Genomic DNA, 23,265 nt, shown 5'->3' on the forward strand with positions numbered 1-23,265 from the left:
TGAATTGTTTCAGGAAGCAATTGACTAAGCTGTTGGCAGTGACCATAACATACAGTAATTAAGTTCCAAATCCTCACAAAGGGACCAAACCAAGGATATGACCAGGGCACACAGCTTCTAGAAAAGTGATTAAAAACCCAGAAAGTTAGTTATTAACAGCCTGAAGGAGAGTTTAGGAAAATAAAGTTAATGGAACTGATACAGAGGCTGTTTGAAAATGTCTTAGGAGAAGCAGGAGTACATGTACATACTTCATGCCACAAAACAAAGAAACAAATACCCATAAAGTCTTCATGGTTAAACATTATAGTTTGGTCAACATAAACATGCTTCCTTCGAAAACGCAAATGCAAATAGAAGCAAATTAGTAGATCATGACTCTGGGCAAAGAAGAAGAGGATGAGAATGTTGTTAGGTTACAAATTAGTGCACTTGGTTTATGCTTCCATACTTGAATTTTTCAAGGCTTCTAGAGTGGATATGTGCCAAAATGCCACTAAATTTCAGTATCATTTAAATGCTCTTTAAAATTCCATACATGAATCATTGTAGTGATAAAATTACAATTAAAGGGAATTCTTTGCCTATCTTTGAAAGCAACATGAAGTTCACCACTAAGAGACATAACTGAAAGCAGTTCCAATGAATACAGATGACAACACTGAACAGATTAAAAATCTCCTGATTAATATAATGTAGGAGAAGAAAAAGCACAGTTTCTGCTCAACTTCTGCTTGTTATAATTTATTGAAAGTGTTAAAGATCAAGCAGATCTAGTCTGCGCTTTAATCGTCAGGCTCCAAGTATGTTCAGAACAAGATGACATTCCCTGAACAAAGAAGTCTGTAATCTAAGATCAGAGAAATTAGGTGCACGTAAATCAAGATGGAGCAGAGCACAAAGTATCCTGGAGATACTGTTCAAACCACTTCACAATTACAGAGTGAGAGACTACATGTTTCAGGTCAAAAGCTAAATTCACAGCTAAAACATGCTGAATGTATGCTTGACTGGGACACCATGGTAGTCCAGAACCTTTGCTGACTGGTGCTCTCCTCTCCATGAACATCTTTGAAAGAAGAATAGCTGTAAAAAAGCTTGTTTTTGTTGAATCATAAAATCAAGGACTGCAAAGACACTTTTCAAAATCTATTCTCTTTCCAAACAAGACAGCCTAGTGAAAGCAGTAGTCTAAGCATCTGTGTGGCATACCTTCAGATGTGCCACAAAAAAGGTAACGAATCCTGCGACTATTGAATTATTTGCAGCGTCTCAGGAAACACTCTGGCAGTTTCTTTTGGCAAACTCACTACAGAAGTATCTACATAACAGAATAATAAAAACATTGCAACATCTAATATTAAACAGGAACCTGTTCCCTTTGAAAAGTCTAATCACACGCAGCATCCTCATTTCATTTCACACAAAGAACTATTGGTTCATTTAAAAAATGAAATTAACAGCAGGAAGTACTGATGTACATGGAAAAACTCAAAACACGACAGCTACAAAGAGTAAGCGAAAAAGAAAAGCAATGGGAACCATAAAAATCCAACCAGCACTCTTCTTTCTGTTCTGGGAAAAGAAGCCAGAGGGTCTAAAAAGGTGGGAGGAAAAAAAAGGAATTTTCATGGTTAATGCAACTGCAACATAGATGTTTTTACCTATGTCCTTGTTTGCCCACAGGAGTCACTGACACATAATATTAGCTTGTCTGTTTCTTAGGAAAAACACTGGCAAAAACATCATACAGTTTCAGGGAAACTGAGGATACATAATTTGTCATCTGTATGTATTTTTTTCTTCATGTTTGAAATCACAAGCACGGCTTATGTGTACTGGCATTCACAAGAGATTAAAAGAAAACAGGAATTAATCAAAATTAACTTTTTTTAACTGTAATGTAGGTATACAGGCTAAAAAAAGGAGTGAAAAAGTCATGAAAGGACTGAAAATGTCCCTGTCTGTATGCTGCCAACTTTCAATATCAACCTAATGGTAAGAAACCAAACAGCTACACAGTAATTACTGTCAGATTCATAGGTCAGACTCTTCACTGTGCCAAGTTTCTGCTCAGTGTGCAAAGCAAGGAGCACCACAGAGCAGCTTATTGTTCCCTACTATGTTTGGCCCCAGCAAACATGCAGGCTGAAGTGCCCTGGGTCTGCCTTTACCTATGCTAACAGAAACAAATATACTTTCAAGCCTTTCTTTTTCCTTCCTTTGAAATATGAAAGCCAGGAAGGAAAAAAACACGGGTTTTACTGCAAGATTCTCCAGCCTACCTTCACTCTGGGTTCTTACCAGTCTGGAAGGGTGCATGTGCATGTCTGCATGTGCTTTTATAGCTCCACAGTTAGACAGGGTGAAGCTTGGAAAAAAGACTGGACCTTGATGGACAGTTGATTACATTACAGACTAGCAATATCATCAAGAAGACAGAAAACATAAAAAGCTATAGGTTAAGCATTTAACTCTGGAAGTGTTATTTATATGACTAAGCATTTAATAAAAGCATGTTCAGTTCCAAAGTGTTGCCTGCAACACTTTGTTGTTGTCTTGGATTTAAAACCAGACTGTTCATATGTGGAAGGTTTTAAATCACCAATTTAATTTTCAATGGTAGATTCTCTCATGAAGGCAGAATGGAAAACCCTCCTTCTCTGTTAATTTGCCACGTTTTGTTAATAACTGATTTGTATCCCACAGTTCTCTGTGTTTCAAAGGTAATGGTCTGTCTTAAGATATGAGAATCTGCAGCTGCATATTATCTTCTTAAGTCATAAGCTTGACTGTTATCCAGGGAGCAGTTGTTCTTCCATAATACACTCCACTAGGAAACTCAGGCAGGTTTTTGTTTTCCTGTAATGTTGGCTAAGCTTCCTTTAAAATAATAAACTTTGTTATGCTTCTCCAACAGTTTTCTCTTGAATTTCAAGTTTGCAAATTGTGTAATAGCATGCTATAATTTTCTCTTCCATGGCTCCATGAACTCCACAAATTTTGCTACACTTTAGCTGTTTCCCCATTCAGCTCATTATGTGGCTTAATGCTGGGACAGTAAAAAGTGAGGAATTACTAGTATCTCATTAATAACAGTGTGGCCTATGGACTAGGGCATCCACAGATAGCCCTGTGGTTAAATTACTGAAACAGGATTTACAACCCAAGTTGGCTACTCCAACACTACAGTGTCTGAAACCCTTACTAGAATCCAAGCATCTACGAATCATAAGTCAGTTCTCCCCCACTTCTACAAAAGACATCATGTGTGACCATGGCAAAACAATTTAATCCCTTTGAATTTGTTTCCTACCAGCTCCTTGGCAATAGAACTCATCTCACTGATGTTTTAAGGATTACATTATTTGTGCTCATGATGTAACCAGGCACAACAGCAAATACTTCTGGAAGTCTCCTAAGGTTTTCAGAGGTTCATCGTTTACCTCTTGAGAGCCATGAATGCACCATTAGCACAAATAACACAAAATTTGGGGCTAGCATCAAAAAGCTATTACTTCTGATTTTTAGAGTATTTGCTTATGCATTGGGGCCTGTCTTGGAACTGGTCCTGACTCAAGCATGCAGCATGGAAGACGACAAAATAAGGAATCTCCTTTCCCCTTCTTCAACAAGTGATAAGTTTTAGATAGTAAAACAGTTAGGCCTTAGTGGTTAGGGCAAAGTGCCAAGGAAAACCAAATAGAAAAACCAAGGCAGCAGGAAACTGAAGCAAAATACATGCAGAGTGCCAGCAAGGATCATGGCAGAAATTAGAAAATTATGTACAACTGAAGCAAATCACAGCAAGGGCACACAGCCAAGAAAAATGGCAAAGACCTGAGCAGCAATCTTGAGCTCCAAACTAAGTTTAAATCCTCTTCAGAAGTCCCATCTGCTAAGAGACTACAAAATGTCTTCTCCCACAGCAGCTTCATAAGTAGCCATTCTGTTAGAGCTGGGGAACAGTTTTCTATAAGGGTTGTCTGACAGCAGCCTCTATATCCATGAATCCAAGCACTGTCAGCAAGACACTTGTGTAAGAAAGTCAAGTTAAGGAGAAGGCAAAGCTGTAAATCTGCTCAAGGAATGGAAAAGAATTCCATATTTTTAAAAGTGTCAGAGGCTGTACTGTGGCCACCACAGACAGGGGATGCTAACAGCTCTTCTGTCCAAGGTTACACTCCTGCCTCCACAAGGATGCAGTGCCACCAAACAGGCAGCAACTGAACATCTCAACTTAGCCCAGCAAGGCTGCAAGAAAATTTGATGCAGGCAAAACACAGACTGCCTGTGGCTTCTGGCAGAACTAAACTGAGACTAACAGACTGAGATTAGATGGAATGGGGAGCCCTCTCTTCAGCTGCTCCTCGTTTTCTTCTCATTCTCTTTTCCTTCACCCAGCTTTTCTCCTCATGCAAATTTTTTTCCTGTTAGTTTGTCCTGTTCTGCTCAGTCATTTTTAGTTTGAACTATTTATTTCTTCAATGAATACTGAAATCCTCCATCCCAGTAGAAATTATTAATCATAGATGATTGCAGTTGCCGCCTCAAAACTGGTTTAGGTGCATATGGGCCACAGAGCTTCTCCACACAAAACTCAAATGACTCTTAAAAAACAGACAAAAAGATAAAGACGCTTCAATAAACACGAAAAATACCACTACTCTTTGACCTGGTGTCTGGCAGCTCATACATTTTCCACAACCCAATAAATATATTGTAGATTTTGCACAAAAGGGTAGCATATTTTGCTGCCTCTAAAGTTGTGTACCTTCTTCCACAGGGCTTAACTTAATTTTTTTTCAGGTGTTACACAAGATAAAAGCACATTTGTGCAAGTACATCAGCCTATTTTTGCACCTGTTTTCAGGAATTCACATTAGAAAGCACACAGGTGCATTCCTGAAAAATTTAAACTATATGTGAGTCAGCAAAGCAAGGGCCAGTTGAAGCCCGTATTGGCAAATTACCCAAAACCAAAGTATACTCCAGAGACTGCATGTGCCTACTTAGGTCAAATTAACCCTCAACAACAATAAAAACCTAACACTGAAAGAACTTAAAGCACTAGCAATCTCAGGAGTCATAAGCTGCTCATGTGTGCTTTTACAATGATGGTAATTTTTTCTTTATCTCGTTGCTGTTTCATGTTTCCCTGTACATTGGGAGGAGACCAAGACCTCACAGCATCGTCCACCACAAAAAATCCAAAGAGAAGTCACATCAATTAGGGGATTGCAGAATGTATGATACATATCAAAAAGCAGAAAAATACTTAAACACCTGCACATTTGGGACTAGAATTCCACATAACATGATTCACTGACAGTCCTGGAATTTCTCCTAGGACCAATTTTGCCCATGGAGTGCTGTGGAAATCTAAGTATTACTGATACAGTTCCTAAATGGCACCTACACAACATGTAAAAAATTTCTTTTGTAGAAATCACTGAGATTTAGAAAACAAAACTGAAAACATCTGTTTAAATATTGGCACAATTTTCCTGTATTTTTTCCACAATTCTATCCTCAAAAATTAGATACTGTCCAATGAAAATATCTACTTTAAACAATTACTAGTCTTACTCATAACCTGACAAGGATATCAGCTATTACACAAATGTCATCATTTCCTTATAAGGCACACTGTGTTTAATCACAGCTAAGAGTGTTCACCTGCAATCATTCCAAAATTTAGAAGAGAATCCAAGACTATTAGTAACAAGTTAATATTCCACCAGAAAACTTGGACAGTGTCTGAGCAGAGGTCCAGACCTCAGCATGATGCTACAGAAACTCTTCTGGAATCTGTTCTTTTTGCCTCCTGTTAAATTCGTAGATATCCTTTGTTCAAAGGTCTTGTGCTGCCAGTATGAGTGGAATTAATTATTTTTTTCACAAGCAGGTAATCAATGCAACCAACTAAGGCAACAGGATTTACTCCTTGGTTTATCTTTTAAAGTTTATTACTTGGATCATAGTCGTAATAAAGAAACTACTGTCATCATGGTTTGAATTCTGCTTGCCATTCATACCTACCCAGTCCTTCTGCAGCTTGTCAGTCTCTAAATAAAGAGGGAGAGACACACTAGCAAGCACACTGTTTCCCAGGCCTTCTATTAAAATTAAAAATACTCTGGTTTATTTTTTAGTCCAGATAAGGTAATAGGAAAATGATTAAAAGAGACAGCAAGGTCAAATAGCCTTGGCAAAGAATATTACAAGTTGGCAAAAAATAAATTTCTGTGTTGAAAGCATGATACTTTGTCTCCAGAAATGCCAGAAAGAGTATGCACTGTGTGCAGATATCTGATTTCAGAGCTAGGCACAGAGAAAACCCCACAGTGAAGACTGCAAAGACTTTAATAGTTAAGTGTAATACTAACAGCCTCACCTGAAGCCCTAAAGCTTTAACTGTGTTAGATGAGTACTTCAGGCACCATTTCTTGTTAACAAAGGAAAGCATCATGGTTTAAATCAAATCGAGGGTAAGATATGTGTTTTGCACTGTTACCTTCATTGCAGCAGGTACTTCAGTTACTCTGGAAGGGTCTACAGAATTAATTATTTGCATTTTGTTATCCAACAGAAAGGAATAGTTTTTATTCCTGTCCAGAACTGATTTTGGTCCTTGCAGCAACTGTATTTTCTTCTGTTCTACTCAAAAAATGTAGGACGGACAATAATAGTTTTTAATCTTCCTGCACACCTTGGAAACATTTTTTAAATTATTTTTTGTCAACCCACTTCTACTGAGAGCTTTCACATGGTCCGCAGCTAATGTAATCCTACATTTTAAAGAGGATGGATTACAGGGAATTATCCTAGTTATATTGCAAGTGATGAAAGGAACCTTTTTATTTTCCCTGATACAGTTTTATTTCACAACAGGAACCTGGAAACAACTGTGCCTTTATGGTCAGTTTGTGCCTTTGGTCACACCACCATTTGGCTAACTAAGAGGAAGAGACAACTTTCAGGCCCCCTTATATTTTTCCCTGTTTCCCTTCATTTCAGAAGTAGTGAAAACATTTTTTTCCCCATAAACCTGCATTGATGTTATCATGTGATTTACTTTCCCCTGCTGGATTTAATTTCTTTTTTGACTGTAAATTCATTCAGCCTGGCACTATATTATGCTGTGTTTATACAGAGATCGGATACAATGGGAACTCATTTTTAGCTGCTCCCATTTCACTTTGTTAACAAAAAATAAATAGCAGCAATTTACAATTCCTGTCCTCTTCTATCTCCCTGTTATACATCAGAGGTAAGGGAAAAAGTCAGTTTCATTAGTTTGCTTTTCCTCCTTCTCCAACCCACACTCTTGGCATCAAGGAGAGGAATAAAGATGCCAAATAGTTCCTTTCCTTCCTACACGTCTATCAGCTTCAGGTAAATCACATGTGTAAATGTGGATTTCACTGCTTTGTGGAAATTTGTACTGTAAGGCACAGATATTTGGTATCCTGTTCCATTTGCTAGCATGAAACAGTCTCTCAGTGTTAGGACCCTTATTAAACATGTAGCATATGTCATGGCAACACATCTTTGGCAAAAAGGCAAAGTAGCACTCTTTTACATGAAGTAGAAGTAGTTGGTGAGAAGAATTTCTAGAGAAAGTTGCACAAATGTTTCCTTCTGATTCTTGCCCAAAGGGCAAGAGCAGTCTTCATGCTCTTTTTTTCATGAAAAAAGGGAGGAGTATTGGTACATGCAACCACTGCTTTTCCTTGGTTTAAGAAGAGGCATTACCATATTTACTTTTGAGAAATATTTTTGTTTTGTTCTGCTTTCCTGACTTATTGCAAACACAGATTTTTCAGCGAAAATAAAAACACTGTCATATCACTGTCTACATTCTGGTTTCTTCAGTCAAGGAAGGTGGAAAACACATCTTTGCTGAACCTTATATAAGAATATAAAAAAAAAAAGAACTCAGCATCCAAGCCACATGAGCAACATTTTTGGACAATATGTATTAGCTCAAGAAGCTGTTCCAGAGGTTACACAAGCTTTGTAATCTACCCAACTTCACCATGAAACTATATATCCTAACCACATGCAAAGGCCCTGGCTGTGTAGTAAGAAGTAATGGATTTTTGCACTGAGAAACATGGGATATTACCCAACTAATACAGGATATTGCCTAACTTCTTTTATAGAAATTATGGTACCAAAGATGAGGAGACTAAGGAAGTAATTGAAGATTAGCCTTCCAAATTTGAAAAATTACACTCTTTTTTAAAATCTTTTACAAAGGTCATTACATGGTAATCTGAAGCTGTTTCACAACTATTGTGTCCAGTGTAATAAAATAAAGCTGTATACACTTCAGCCCTAAAAAACCCAGACTACTACTCCAGTCAATACTTAGTCTCATATAGTCATCTCCGATCTCGTCAAACTAAAAGCTGATTTTTTTTAGAACTGCTCAGTTCAGGTTTTAAAATACAGTAGTAGAGTGCATAATCTAGGCCAACCTGTTGTGTTGTTAATGTACCCACTTAAACCAAGCACTTCCATTTTCATATTACCTCTGATGTCCTTGTTTTCCTCTCACAAAGAGAAGAGAATCCCTATCATTTCCCATGGAAATAATTTCTAGTTCCTTAGGAAGATAACCTACTAGATTAGTCACACTAAAAAAAGACCCAAACTTGGTGTGCAACATATTCCTAGGCAGGCACTGATGCACTGTGCCAGCTTAAGCAACTGACAGCTTATTTTGTACAAAAGCATAAACTACAGCAGATTGCTTGGATGTAGCCAAAATAGGCATCAATTGCTGCTTGTGCTCAGTAACCAGCAAACTCACTTCAGCTGATCAGAGCATGGTACTTATAACACCAAGATTGTGGGATCAATCCCCACATGGGCCATTTACTGAAGAGCTGGACTGGATGATCCATGCGGGCCCCTTCCAATACAGGATATTCTGTCAATCTGTGAAACCCAGTGGAAATCAAGACAAATATACATTCAGAATTTAATGATTTCCAACAACTGTATAAACCAATGCCAATGTGAAAAGCTAAGAAAATAAGATTTCCTGGTCCATGATCAAAGCTATTGAGCTATTGTTTAAAAAAAAAAAAAAAGACAAGGCTATGCCTGGAATGCAAACAGCAAATCTTCCATTCTGAAGTCCCAAGTGTGCTACCTAAACATTACAGTGGCCACAAGCACCCATTTTATTATTGCTCAAGTATAATATTTGACTTGGACAATTTGAGAGGGAATTAATATAACAGCTCTTTGTGCATATAGCAGAAGGAAATGCAGCTCATCTGTCAAAAAAACCTGCTCTGTACTTTCTTGCACCTTAAGGCAGAAAATGATGAACTGACCATCTTCTCCCATAAGAAGTTTATCTGTTTCCAAAATGAAACATTCACACTGTACTTAAAGGGTATTAGGGGTCAGACTTTTTTCTGCTAGAGAATTTCTGCATCAGTAATTATTTCTTGGAAGTTAGAGTTTAGTTGAAAGCTGCTTAGATGCAGGAAACAGAAAAACAGTGGCTTGCTCACCTCCAGGTGATGTTCTTCAACTGTGCCAGAACTCTGTGCAGCTGCTGCACTGCTTTTAAAGTAGGTGAAGAATGAAATCCCTTCATGACTTATTAAGTTTGTTGTTTTGTATCTCTGGGTCAAGCATATTTTTCTCTGGATTGATCTGGAGTAGATAATTTTAGGTTTTCTGCAGATTACCAATAGACTGTTCCCACATACCACCAAGACTGCTTGCAAGTGATCTTTAATTAACAAAGAGACAGGAAATCCTAATAGATTCCCAAGAACAGCTCTCAGCACAGTTCATATGAGTATTTCTCAATCCCCACATACTGGACCAGCCTTGAAGAAAAGCACTAAGCAGAGCTATTTCATAATGAATTGGCTGCTTCCTGCCTCAGGGGAACACTGCAGTATCCTGAAGGTCTTACTGCCCATATAAATCACATTGGATCTATTGTGCCAGGTAATCAGGATGCAGAAGTCATTGCCTTGTTTTCCCTTTGGTTGATGAGTCTTATCCATTCAAACAATTTTGCATTTCCAAGAACTGCCTGGAATCAACCTGCAGAGGAGACCTCCACGTAGATGTGGTACTTAGGGACGTGGTTTAGGGGAGGACTTTGGCAGTATTGGTTTATGACTGGACTTGCTGATCATAAAGGCCTTCTCCAACATAAGTGATTCTATGATCTGACTCAATTCAAACTGAAAACTCCAAATGACTAAGTTTATATATGGCAGGTTGTGATAGACCAGTGCAAAATAGCAAAAAGCAGAGACCAGAACCTGACCCACGACTCTTGAAGAAGTATTTAAACAACCCTACAAACTAGATGGATGATATAAGTTCAAAGGATTTTTACACTTATTTCTGCAGTAGGTCCTTCAATATTCTTTAATATCTTAACATTCTTTTCCATAAGACAGTTCTATTCCAGTAGCCAGGCACTCATGAACACTACAATAACAAATTTCCTAGCACTGAGCACAGTGAATAAAAGAAACAGTTTCAGACTCATGAGGGATTATGATAGATAAATAAGGCAAAAATAAATAAAGAATTCCATAAAACCTTGAGTTTCTTTAAAACAAATAGTGCACAACAAATGAAATAAAAGATAAAAGATACAAAACTGAAGTCACCAAACATCAGGGATGGTATATTTTAAAAGTAGTCTTGCAGCCCAGGGGCTAAGGAATACTCCAAGCCATTCCTTGACAGATGTAAGCAATGGTACAGTGGGAAGTGAAAACAAACCACTGCTGGAGGGCAGGAGAAACAGGACCAAGCATTTTGTGTTGCCTATGACACGAACCCCATGAGGAGCTGAATTTTTTAAGACTGCATTATCACTTTGCTTTTATTTCAAAATCATGTATGTTTTCAGATCTTGGAGAACATACAGAGGACTATCACATAATCTTCAATTTTCAAGTATGTAAAGCTGTTCCAAAAACAAATTGCTCTACACTTACTCCAAATCAACCTCAATTGTTATTACTCACCATGGAAATATTTCCAGTGGCTAGTTCTCCCCATCTATAGCTATTAGTCAAGGTGACACAGGAAGTGTTGAAATGGCAGATCTTGTTAGAACACTAATAAGAAAGAAGTTAATAATTCTGCAAGTTAACTTTACGACCAATTAATCATACAGTGTGATGAGTGCTGGAGGCATTCTATTCCAGATGCATATCCTAATTTACCTGCACTAAAGCACACCCCAGGAAGACAGCTTTGTGGTTGAAATATAAAGCATGCAGAGCTAAAAGGAAGTCGCTTTCGGGCTACCAAGAATTCAGGCAATGAAATAAAATCTGTTGCATTTCACAGGTGTTATACAATGCAGAGCACTCTTACCTCCATGGGAAAGGCCTTAAAATTAACTGTGTGCTCAGAACCACGCTGGTTTTCTCTCCCCCAGTGAAACCGAACATCGTGCAGTTCAAACTCGTGTCCCCGAGGTAATGGCCCCCCTATTAACACTGGGAAAGAAGATAAGTGGTAAAGAACTTGCCTTTCAAAGCAGACAAGCCACTGAATATATTCTCCAAATACAACAAGGAGTCTGCAGCAATCTTCTATATTATTATATATAGAAGTGGTATCAGAGAGGAGAACAGTCAAGTTGACGGACTTGTCACCTTTACTTCTGAAGAACCTTGCAGGTACAGAACATGAATTGAGGCAGTTATGAAAAACAGTAAAACTGCTGTCATACTGAACTCTTTGTTTTATGATGCAGAACTCCAAATAAAAGCATTGTACCTCTACTAGTCAGAAGAGGGAATGTTTATTTGTCTTATCAAGACATTAACTGTGCGCTCCAAACAGATGGCAGAGGTTCTGAACTGAACTGGGAAGTAACCTCCAAGTTGTCCATATGTTTAATTTTCATCACCTGTATTTACTATGGGTCACAAAAATGGACAGAAAAATTTAGATAGCAAATATTTTGCTGGGTAAAGGCACTCACTCATATACCACCTGCCAGGCTTCTGAGATACTGAACATCTCCACACCAAAATATACTCAAACCTACACACTGGAGCAAAACCAGCATACCTCATTTACTTAAAAACAGCTTCTAGGCAGCCATGGGTTTTTCTTAATTCAGTTTTTTAAACATCTGGAATTTCTTAAAAGCGTCTGTCCACAATCACAACACATGCACAAAAAAAATGTATAGAGCTGCTCAGTACTTTGGCACTAATAGAGACTTCCACCAGAAGTAGTAAAAGCAAGCAATTGTGAGGCCCAACCTGTTATGGAATTAATCAATGGAAACATTTTGCCCAGGGATTTCTGAATCTGCTTTAGATCAAATATTACACCACAAGCTGGAGGTAACTTCCAACTAAAATCATTGAATATTGGCTTCTAGGCAGGGCTGAGTTTTCTTTAAGGGCATTCACAGTCTTCCCCAGAACCCATTAAATTCTAGCTTACATTTCATAGCCTTGAAATTAATCTTTTACAATCTCTGATAATTGATAAGGATTATTTAACTGCATGAAATATAGCCTTAGGGAATTAGTTCCATAATATATAGCTATTTTGACACACAAACTATACCATCTGAGCTTGAAGCATAAGACGTGGTGTAATACTAAAACATAAGTTAGCAACTGAATCATATTACAACTGTACAAACACAAAACCAAAGGTACGAAACTGTAAAAAAATGAAAGAAAACAGATCAATTATGTTTTTCCCAAGCTGGAGGAAAAAAAAGTCAGATATTCCAGTTAATGCTCCTTTAATAATTCTTCACAACTTATCTAACAGCTATTTCTAAAATGAAATGTCCTAAATATAGTTAGAGACTCAGATTTGCTCCTTAACCTTGCTTTATCTATATTCTGTCTATAGCTATATCCCCTAGAGGGAAAACCTACAAATCCAGTGAACACTCGAGGAAACAACCAATTGAAGTATTTAAGAAATCTGGACAAACAAAAAGAATAATGATACTCAATTAGTGCTTAATTAGGACAATGTAATCATCATCATCTCAATTAGGAAAATTGAGTATTTTTTCTGTTTTAAAACATTGCTCTGAGAAAAACTGTAACTAGAACAAATGTTCTCTATATTATGTAGTTCAGGATCTCCAAGAGCTTCGAAGAGTTTATTTCCAAGGCTTCAGTTAAAAGATGGATCCCATGATAAAACTATTTCATATTTGTTCATGGTTCTTCCACCTAACGCACAACACATATTCCACTATCAAAATGAAAGCAGCTGTGAAAATGTTTGCAGTTAAATAATGAGAAGGATTTGGGAACTCCATATGGACTGCGTGTCTTGAATTTAAGGATAAAAACATTCACAAGTAATGACAAATTTATTTTTAATATGTATCTTACTCAGTTTACTTTTTTCCATAAAGAACTTTTTCTTTGCTAACATTACAGCAGATGAGGATTTCTTGCACATTAATTGGACAGTGCTTCAAAAGTATCTAGTGCTCAATAGTTCTCAACAAAATAATCGGCCAAATGGATTTGTCATCAGAGATCTCCTGTGAGGAAAAGAAACTGCAGGAGTTTCTGCAATCCCTGAAAAATGGCCAGAATGCTAGGCCAGGTTCAATCACAACTTATTAACGCTTTTCTCCTCTTGGTAGGTTTAATAAATGTTGTCCTCTCCCTCCCAAATTATTGCCAGTTTACAAAGGGAAAATGGCAAATTATGTAACATTAAATTTAAGAAAAAGCTGAAACTAAACCAAGAGTTCCTAAATCGTAAATCCATACTTCAGTCATAAACTTTTTCTCTATTTCACATTTTCTTATAATTCAAGACTCATCTGTCTGGCATCACATTGCATTCAAGTATAAAAGAAGTCTTTCCTTTTTTCTAATTCTCTCAATGGTTTTGCAAAGGCATTCAGGTGTGTTGGTTCCATCTTATTAATCACCACTAAGTTAGAAACTGCCCTTGGGAAAGGTAGCATGGAAGGACTTGCATTTTGGCATAAGAATTATGAGGTCACTTGTGGTCACTCTCATTTCCTCCACAGGAGAATTCAAGAATTCCTGATCCTTCAGGGACAACCTTATCCCTTGGGAAAAGAGCTCGGCTTCTGATGAAGGCAGTAAAACTGACTGGAAGTAAAACATTTTTATTGCAAATCTGCAAAATTCCATTGAAAGAAACGTTCTGTGCTGCAAAAATACATCAAAAATATCATAGAAATGAAATTATAAATCAAAGCATCATTATTAAGATGATGATCATTATTAACCCTTCCTTTTTAAAAAACTGTGTAAAACTGAACTGACTCCCTCACTTAGCATAGCTGCAGTTCCCAATACTACTGAGTTCTCAGAAGGAAACAGAAGTTGGAATGTCTCATGGTTTGACAATGTCCAGCTGTTTAAATGCCCCCAAAGGGCTGTAACTAGCTAAGACTGGTTGGAATAACATGGAGGCTCTTCCAAAAACATGGCAAGAACTATTGCAGTGCTAGAAAGCAAAGTGGACTTTTTTTCTTCCCTACTTTCTTGCCTCCTTCATTCAGAACAGTTTACCCAGACAAAAGGTCTCGATGAGATATTGCAACTTCACTTATGCTGGAATTATTATTTTCTTCTAAATCGGATTTGATGAGTGACACCAAAAATGTCGTCCTTTAAGAAATGATGACTGCCTCCTACTTGGTCCTCATCAATATCGTGAGTACATATGACTGGTGTATCTATCTTAAGCTGTCCAATTCTGCAGGTAGCATTCAGAATCCACTCAAGTTAATGGGAGAAAGCACTTTTAACTTACATGGTCTTTGAACCATGAACAAATCTTGCCAGCTGTACAGAACAGTTTGGCACTACACTGTTTTAGCAATATTCTGAGTGCCAGCTGTTAATGCCAGTGGATTGGATACCACCACCACAAGAGGAAATTTTGGATATGCTTTGAAGCAATCTCACTGACCATCCAGCCTGGCATCAAAATCTGCAACTCCCATTGCAACACTTGCTCCTCTTCCTAACCAAAGTCAACAGCAACACTCTCACCGGGCATAGTCCATGCGGAATGGGCACAAGTGCTCCCAGCTGGGGAAGGCTGCTTTTCCTACACTCCGGGACACGAGTGCAGTGACTCTTCAGGCAACACAAGCTTTAGCCGGGAAAATCAAGGCCATGTTTCAGCATACCTGATTTTGACTTCAGGGCAATCTGAATGGAATGCCCGTCGTTGATCACTTCGCAGTCACGACACACCACGTAGTTCGGCGACAAACGCACTTCCAGGAGCGAGGGGTCGTATTTAGCTTCTCTTGAGTTCAAGTTAATAGGCGACTGGTACTCCCCGTTAGCATCGGGGAAAATCAGTCCCCACTCCACTCCTGAGGCACAAGGGAAAAGCGGTCAGGGGGACCCGGCACGCCGCGCTGCGGGTCACACAGGCGCTGTCCCCGGCCGGGAAGGGCTGCTCGGCCGGACCCCGCGGCTCCGCGCTGCCCTGCCGCCGGCGGGGATGGACGGGACGGCGCTTCCCCGCTCCCAGCGCCTCGGGACGGCCGGGAGCGAACCCCGCCGTGCCCCGGTCACTGAAATCCCCACACCGCCTCCTCTTCCCCCGCCAGCGGACAAAGTTTCTCCCCGGCGGAGTCGCCGCCCGCGCCTCACCTTCCTCGTAGCCCCACTCGGGAGGCTCCTCCCGGCGCGGCAGGGGCTCGGCGCCCTCGATGAGGCTCCTATCAGCCATGGGCGGGCGGCGCGGAGTGCGAGCGTGTGCGGGGCGAGCCGGGCTGGCGGCGCTCGGCTCCGCGCCCGGACCTCCCCCCGCCCTCCGCCCTCCGCCCCCGCCCGCGGGCGGCGGCAGCGCCGGGGCCGGGCCGGGCCGGGCCGGGCAGCGCCGGGAGCCGCTCGCTGTCCCGCGCAAGGCGCCGCACGGAGAGCCAGCGGTGGGTGAGGCGGCAGCGGGCGTGCCCGGCGGGACGCTGCTCCTGAGCCTCCCTGCGCCCTCCTCGCCGTGCCCCGCAGGCCGCTCCCCTAGCCCGGCTGGGTGCGCGTCTCCACAGCTCTCGCTGCCCCTCCAGCCGGGCACAGGCGCGCTGAGCACCCGGGACATCCAGGGAGAGCGGCTTTAACAAGGCGAGGGGCAGAGCCCGGCCGCTGGGGAGCAGCAATCCAGAACGGGGGACTATCGACCGGAATGCAGTTTGGCATTGGGTGCATGGGTCCCACCCACTGTGGCTCCTGGTGGGCATCAGGTCAGACACGAGCGAGCAGTGTGCCCTTGATGCAGAGAAGGTGAACGATACCTTGGGCTGCATTAGGCAAAGCAATTCCAACAAGTCGAGGGAGGTCATCCTGCCCCTCTGCTCAGCACTGGTGAGGACACAGCTGGGGTGCTGGGTTCAGAACTGGGCTGCTCCAGTACAGACAGACATGAACGTACTGGAGAGAGTCCAACAAATGGTCATAACCATGGTTAAGGTGCTGGATCACCTATGAGGAAAGGCTGAGAAAGCTGGGACTGTTCAGCTTAGAGAAGGGCAGGCTCAATGGGATCTCACGAATGTGTACAAATACCCAAAGGGAAAATGCAAAGAGAGTGGAGCCAGGCTCTTTTCAGTGGGGCCCAAAGTGGTGATGGGCACAAATTGAAACATGTGAGGTTTTTTTTGAACAAGAGGGAACAATTTTTAATGTGAGAATGACTAAGCCCTGGCACAGGTTGCCCCAGGAGGTTGAGGAGTCTTCATCCATGGGGGTATTAATGTGAGCACAGTCCTTGTTGTGGGCAGCCCTGCTTGAACAGGTCATTTAGACAAGATGATGTCCAGAAGTTCCTTCCAACATCAGCCATTCTGTGTTTACTCCTCACTACTGAGCACTATGTCCCTTCTGTGGAGGAATGGAAACCCTCAGTGAGGATAATGGAAGCCACTGAATAAGGAAGGGAGCCCACTTCTGCCCTTTCTGTCCTAAAGGAAGAAGTGTGGCATCAATTCCTACTGCAAATTATTGAAAGATTGAAGGTTTGAGGAAATTCTGTCCCCAAGATGAAGATGCCTCAGTTCAAGGTTATGAAAGGACTCTTCATTCTCCTTTGAAAACAGCCATGTATGGAACTGGAGAATATTCATTCTGTCAGGGGAAAAAAGGACAGAAGGGACCTCTGTTATAGAGATCTCTTCTAGGCAGTGGCCCAAAAACTTGCATCAGTGACAGGAAGGGAAATGGGAATGTAGTACTGACAGTCTGCAATCCGTGACAGCAATCAGAACACGTAGCAGAGGCAGTCAAATAGCATTGCTAAAATGGTAAGAAGTCCCCTTTGCTTACCATCCTAGTCCACTTAAAATCAAAGACCAGACCTCCCTGAATTCTGGTATCCCAAGGTGATAGCATCTTGAGCCTGTGCTGTTGATCCACAAGGTTTGATCTCAGTGTGGAGCTCATTGTGCTTCAGTGATCCCCAACTCAGCAGCAGTACCTGTGATTCCTGTGCAGCACTGACAGGGGAGCAGAAATTATCATCAGTGTGAGTGTGAGATGAAAAAAGAAGGACTGAGATGAAACTTGATTAATGAAGCAAGAGAGTACTGGTTCATGAGCTGCATGCAAGGTGAAAAGAAAATAGGGCAAAAAGAAGTAGAGTTTACTGGGTTGGGTTTTTTCAAGAGCAGAGAAGAAACACAGATTTCCTTTTGCAGTATCATACTACCCAAATTACAACATGATGCAGTTTATTGAGGAAAAAACCCAAACAGACATTTTTCATATATTGACTACCTGACATCAGTACAAAGAGAGAACTCGGAAATTTTTAACATGCATTTTAGTCACATGAGGTATCATGTTGTATATGCATACCCATCTCCCATAGCAAACTGGCTTTATTAAGTTGTTAAGTTTTATAATCTACTCACTTCTAAAACACACACCAGCTGCTTCTATTAATGTAGATTTCTTTGAATCATTGTTCAACCACATGGGAAAAAAACAAACATTACCCTAAATCATCATCTGTTCTGGTCCATCTGACTGGAAATTCATTTTCTTCTAAAAAGGAGTCTTATAGTTTGGAAATGAACCAAACAGTCCTAGGGGGCTGGTTTCATTCCCTTAGTCCTTGAAATACAGTATTTCATTCATTCATGCTCTCTATTAAGTCCTTTCCTGCAGTCACCTTCCTGTGGGATATCTGTTCTAGAATTTCATGCTTATGAGGGGCAACTTTATCAGACCTGTGAGTTCCTGTCTTGCAATAAATACTTTTCATGGCTTTGCCATATATCTGTTGTCCTTCCTTTTAACCTTTCAATTATTTCCATATCCCTCTGCAAAATTAGGCGTAGCAGGTACCTTTACTGAATAATTGACATTTCTTTATTCCCATACATCTGCTGAGTAGTTTTTGTGCAAATATCCCGTTTCTTCCTTAGTATCTGTCAGGCATAGATTAGAGAATCAACAGATTAGATTCCACTGAAGATTTCTGGGACTTCTTTAATGGTGAGGTATCTAAGTAACAAAGGAGTTTGCTTCTCCAGAAGGAAACGGAGCATGGGACTGAGCCCTCACATTAAACTCCAATGAGAAATGTGGATATTGACCTTACAAAAAAGGATAAAGATGGATGTGGATATTGGCCTCTGCACAAACCAACTCATTTGTTTATGGACTCAGCTTCAAAGAAAAGGGCTGAAGCACTCAGATGGAGATAGTGGCATGAGCTAAGATTTGTCCAAGATCAGTGGAATTTGATCTCCTTGAATGATATAAGCAAACGTAACATTGTTTAACTTTGTGTAGAAGCTCCCAATAATTGAATTTACAATGAAAAGATGTTGAATATATAACTGTAATACATATAAATGCACTCATATAAATACTCTATTCTGTAAAAATGCATTGCCCATGATGCTTGCTGCATTGGCTAAACACACTGAAAAATCTATAGACAGGCATAGTTATGGCCCCCAAGCTAATTTTAAATTGTTGAGCAAAAAGTAGGAGAAGCTCAGCCAACATGAGCTTCATAAAAGTGACATAACACCTCATCAACAGAAGCAGGAGCAGGACATCTCTCTCCTGAATCCTGGCTCATCCTTTTATTCTGTGGAACATGCTGACTTCTTGTTTAACTGGGATTAATGATCACACCCTTTGATAGCACGAGGAATAAAAAGCTCAGGCACAGATCCAGGGCTTAATAGTTCCTCTTTGAACTCACACAACAGTAGTTCAGAAGCAATGTAGTCTCTGACATTCCTTTTGTCAAACAAGAAATGACATTTTGAAACATGGTTAGTATAATACTTAATCCTGGTGAGATCCCAAGCAACTATTCCTCTGTTTTCTATATCTAGATATGCTTTTTTGTTCTACATGATTTTTTTTATTTTTTCAGAAAATATGTCTTCCCCAAACACCTTAAAAAGTATATACTGGGGAAACTGGGCCTGAACCAATATTCTCCATCCTAATGCTGAAAAATTTGTATGTGGCAATTTTCATGAATGACTAGCAACATTTTTTTAAGGCATTACATGTCCACATATTTACTTACTGCTTTCACCACTCTGAAAAGGGAGAGTCCAGTGCAGAGAACTGTGCAGGTTACTAAGAAATCTATAGCAAACAGAAAAGCAGAATTACATACAAGTTATTTTAGACTTTACATTCCTAACTGCATGATTCTTTGCAGCCACAGAACTGACAGTTATTTCCTTGGTGCAAGAGATGAGAAATTCAGACTCTGAGATTATCATATTTCCTGTATTATCCACTTTTTCCTCTATTATGTTGCTGCCAACATGAAATAGGTGAGGCCATGAAGGATTTAATATTTTGATAAGGAAAGAATTGTTCTGTGGCATATTAGAGCATTCCATTTAGGGTAATTTAGAGTCTGTTTATGCTTCTGCTAGCCAGATCTCCGTTCTTGCCAAGGTTTCCTGAAAGAAAAGGGGATGTCGATACAGCAAGACAAGCAGCTGAAGGCACCTGGAGCATCTAGTTTTTCCAGTGAATAGGGCTTCCTATTTTTCTTCCTGTGTTGACTATGAGGTTCACCAGCAAATATCTCCCACATGGTCTTGTTTCTATCTTTATTTCATGCCAGATTAAGCTTTAAAAGAAGTTTAATTCTTTTCCAAGTTTAGAAGTGTAAGCACAGAGTTTCTGCATTTGAACTTTAAAGCACAACCTTATATGTATCAATATTGAAAATCTCTGCACGTTTTAAAAGGAACTAGTTCATTAGAAGGAATAATATTCCAGTATTCCTGGAATTATAATATTTGCCTATATTTATTTTCTTCATCCGCAGTAATGCATTACAGAACGGAAAATTTGGTTGAGTAGTTCAAATAGTCCAAGATTAAAAGGTAAAGGGAGACCATTTCTAATAAAGGGGCCATTTATAGCAAAAATAAACCTGTGAATAGGCAGTGAATAAAAAATTCACAGTGAAAGACACTGTATCTTTGCAAGTCAGGTTTACATTGGCAAATGCCATCCTGCAAACATTGCAAAAATATGTCAGCTGAATCCCAATTTCCCCTTACATCTGCACCAAGAGGTGGTTTCCATGGCCTTGTGTGTTTTTATGGTCTGTAAGTGTAAATTTGTCCTTCCTGGTTTTGCCAGCTAATAGGACAGCAGCCTGGCCCTAAATACACTTCACATGTTTCACTTTACAACATGCATGGTTTGGGTGGGGAATTTAAAGATCAACACACTGATCTGCAAGTGTGTACAGACATTTTTCTACAGTATAGTTATAAACCTTTTACATGAACAAGTGATGGGAAAATTGGAATAAGCTACAAACCTATGGGTGTATTCTCCCAGTGCTCAAATGTGTAAAACAGGACTAAAATGGCTCTCCATGAGAATTTAGGCATACAGCTTGAGGACATTAATACTACAGGAGGATAGTGTCAAGCTTTTTAAAGAAAACACAAGTAATAGGAAGTCATTTTTAAAGACTGAAGAAACTCCCATCAAAAAGGAACAGAAGAATTAATAATACAGTACACAGTATTTAAGGGCACACTAAAAATTTAGAGAGAAAGCTATATAGTCTGCTGGAACATTTCCTTTCCCTAAAATGATATAGCCCTTGGGAAAAAAAGTGTAAAGAATTACAAAAAATGGTAGATACAATAGGAATTGCTGATGAAGTAAAGTAAGCACAAAAGTAAAGCAAATTCCTGAAGACAACGAAGACTAGAAGGGAAGTGAGATTTTTTTCTGCTGCCGGGCTAAAAGGAAAAGGCAGTCAAAGGATGAAATAAGATGTCTCTGAAACACAGAATTCAAATGATAATCAAGGGCCCTGACATGGCAAAACTATTTCTTTAGGAAGGAAGAAAAACTAATGATACGCCCAGATGCAAATTAAAGGAAGCTCAGGGGGGAAATCTGCAATAAGGAGATGATAAATATGTATTTACCTAGCTGTGATAATTTCAGATCTTTAACATTATATGAGATTCTTGAAGGATTATGAATTTCATCTAATAGCTATTGAAAAGGAGTGGCTCTTTGTCAGTGGAACTGATAGATGTAAAATCCACCACTTACATGTTTCAAAGGGAACCACTGAATCAGGGAAAGATATAATACCTTCTACAGTTTAAAATAAAAGGAGAGGATGAGCTAAATAATGGGCCTGATCACTTTTTCACTAGAAGAGCACAAGCAGGTGTTCGCTTACAGGTGTTGGCTTTTCAGCTGGGAAGCTTGTGAGAAAGAGGAAGCACTGATCAGCATGAAGTGGCAAGGAGATAACAACATATTTGAGTTTGTAAAATGATGGTGAAAGGAGTGTCAGTTCATCATTCATTCTACAGTTTCACTTATCAATGTTCCAACACCCATAGCTGGCAAAGTGCTCATGTGCCCTGTTCTGGAAAAGCTATGAAATCATACATTCAGAGCATAATCTTCTTTCTATATCACAAGGTATTACATTTCATGCAATTGCTCATGTATTAAGTTAATTATTTGGCTATCAATAAATAATAACTTGTGTTTAGCCGCAGCACATTTTTCAGAAATGCCTGACCTGAAGGCATCAAGACATGAAGAACTCATTACTTTGAGAGCTCATTCCAGTGGTTAATCTCTCTCAGTGTTAACTAATGGGTATTCAATTCTAATTTGAATCTTTCTGGCTTTAACTCTCAGCCACTGGTTCATGTTGTGCTTGTTTGCCTTGACAGGAAAGCCTTTATTGCTTTGTATTTTCTCTCTAATGTACTCACTTGTGTTGGCCTGGTCACCTCTGTGAGGTTTAAACAAAAGAAGCTCATTAACACTTACTACAGGATTAAGACCAAGATATCTTGGGTTTAGCTTTTTTCTGTACATTTTCCTGTTTTCCACATTAAAAATACTGATCCTGGAATTCTCCCTGGTAGCTCTTGTTTCACCTCTATGTACTCATTTATTTCTTTTTTTTATCTGCACATTTAGGATTCGCGTAGTCTTTTTTTGCTGTTGAATCAAATATTGGCTCTCTTGTTTGTTGTGATTTAGTATAAACATTAAATTCTCTTTGTGAGTCTGGGTATCCAGGAGCCAGACTACAGATTATGGACACAGACTGCATTATCATTTTATGTTTTGTTGGCCTAAAATGCCATCCATTTGAATGAGCCCTAGTCTTCCTTTTTAATCAGTATCTTGTACATTACTAAATCATACGCCTCAACAAATCTGTAATCTCATTATTGATTTCTTTGACAAGACACACTTCTAGTAAAACTATTGTCACTAGCACTAGTTCTCTACATCAAGTTTTTATAACTGTAGTCCCATATATTTTGTAATTTTTCTGCTACTTTTGTCAAACCAGAGAGTAGTTACCCAAATTTCCTCATTTCTCTCTTTTTTCCTTTAATATTTAAATAATGCTAAGATTATTTATGTCTTACAACATTTTCCTGTATTTGTTAAAAATTTACACAACAGACTGGGGATCTGTTCAGCCAGTTTTTGTAAAACTCCAAGGTTCTGGGAGAGCCTGGTAAATACCTATCTGGGTACATATATTTAAATAAGATTTTATGTTATTGCACAATACCAGTTATTAATAAAGTGAAAAATTCTTTAACCAGTCATGATGTAAGCAGATCAAACTCCTCCCCAAAAATAAAACCCCTAAAATATTTATGAGTATTTTATCTCTTTATCACCATCAAAAAATGCAGTCTCAGACAGTAATGACTTAGAGTTTCTTCTGTAATTAATGTAGTTAAAAAAATCACAA

General features: G+C 39.4%; 1 protein-coding gene across 1 annotated transcript in view; it reads right to left on the bottom strand.

Moving 5' to 3' along the window:
* CA8 (carbonic anhydrase 8) overlaps positions 1-16,123 on the bottom strand; it is a 50,514-nt gene extending 34,391 nt beyond the window's left edge. Inside the window, exons 1-3 of the mRNA XM_005479327.4 lie at positions 15,660-16,123; positions 15,185-15,376; positions 11,383-11,507 (exon numbers count right to left, since the gene is read on the bottom strand). Of these exons, the coding sequence (XP_005479384.2) occupies positions 11,383-11,507; positions 15,185-15,376; positions 15,660-16,104 (762 nt within the window). The 5' untranslated portion in view covers positions 16,105-16,123. The remainder of the gene's footprint in view (positions 1-11,382; positions 11,508-15,184; positions 15,377-15,659) is intronic.
* Positions 16,124-23,265: the final 7,142 nt, after the last annotated feature.

Source organism: Zonotrichia albicollis, chromosome 1 (genome assembly GCF_047830755.1).
Source record: "Zonotrichia albicollis isolate bZonAlb1 chromosome 1, bZonAlb1.hap1, whole genome shotgun sequence".
NCBI lineage: Eukaryota > Metazoa > Chordata > Aves > Passeriformes > Passerellidae > Zonotrichia > Zonotrichia albicollis.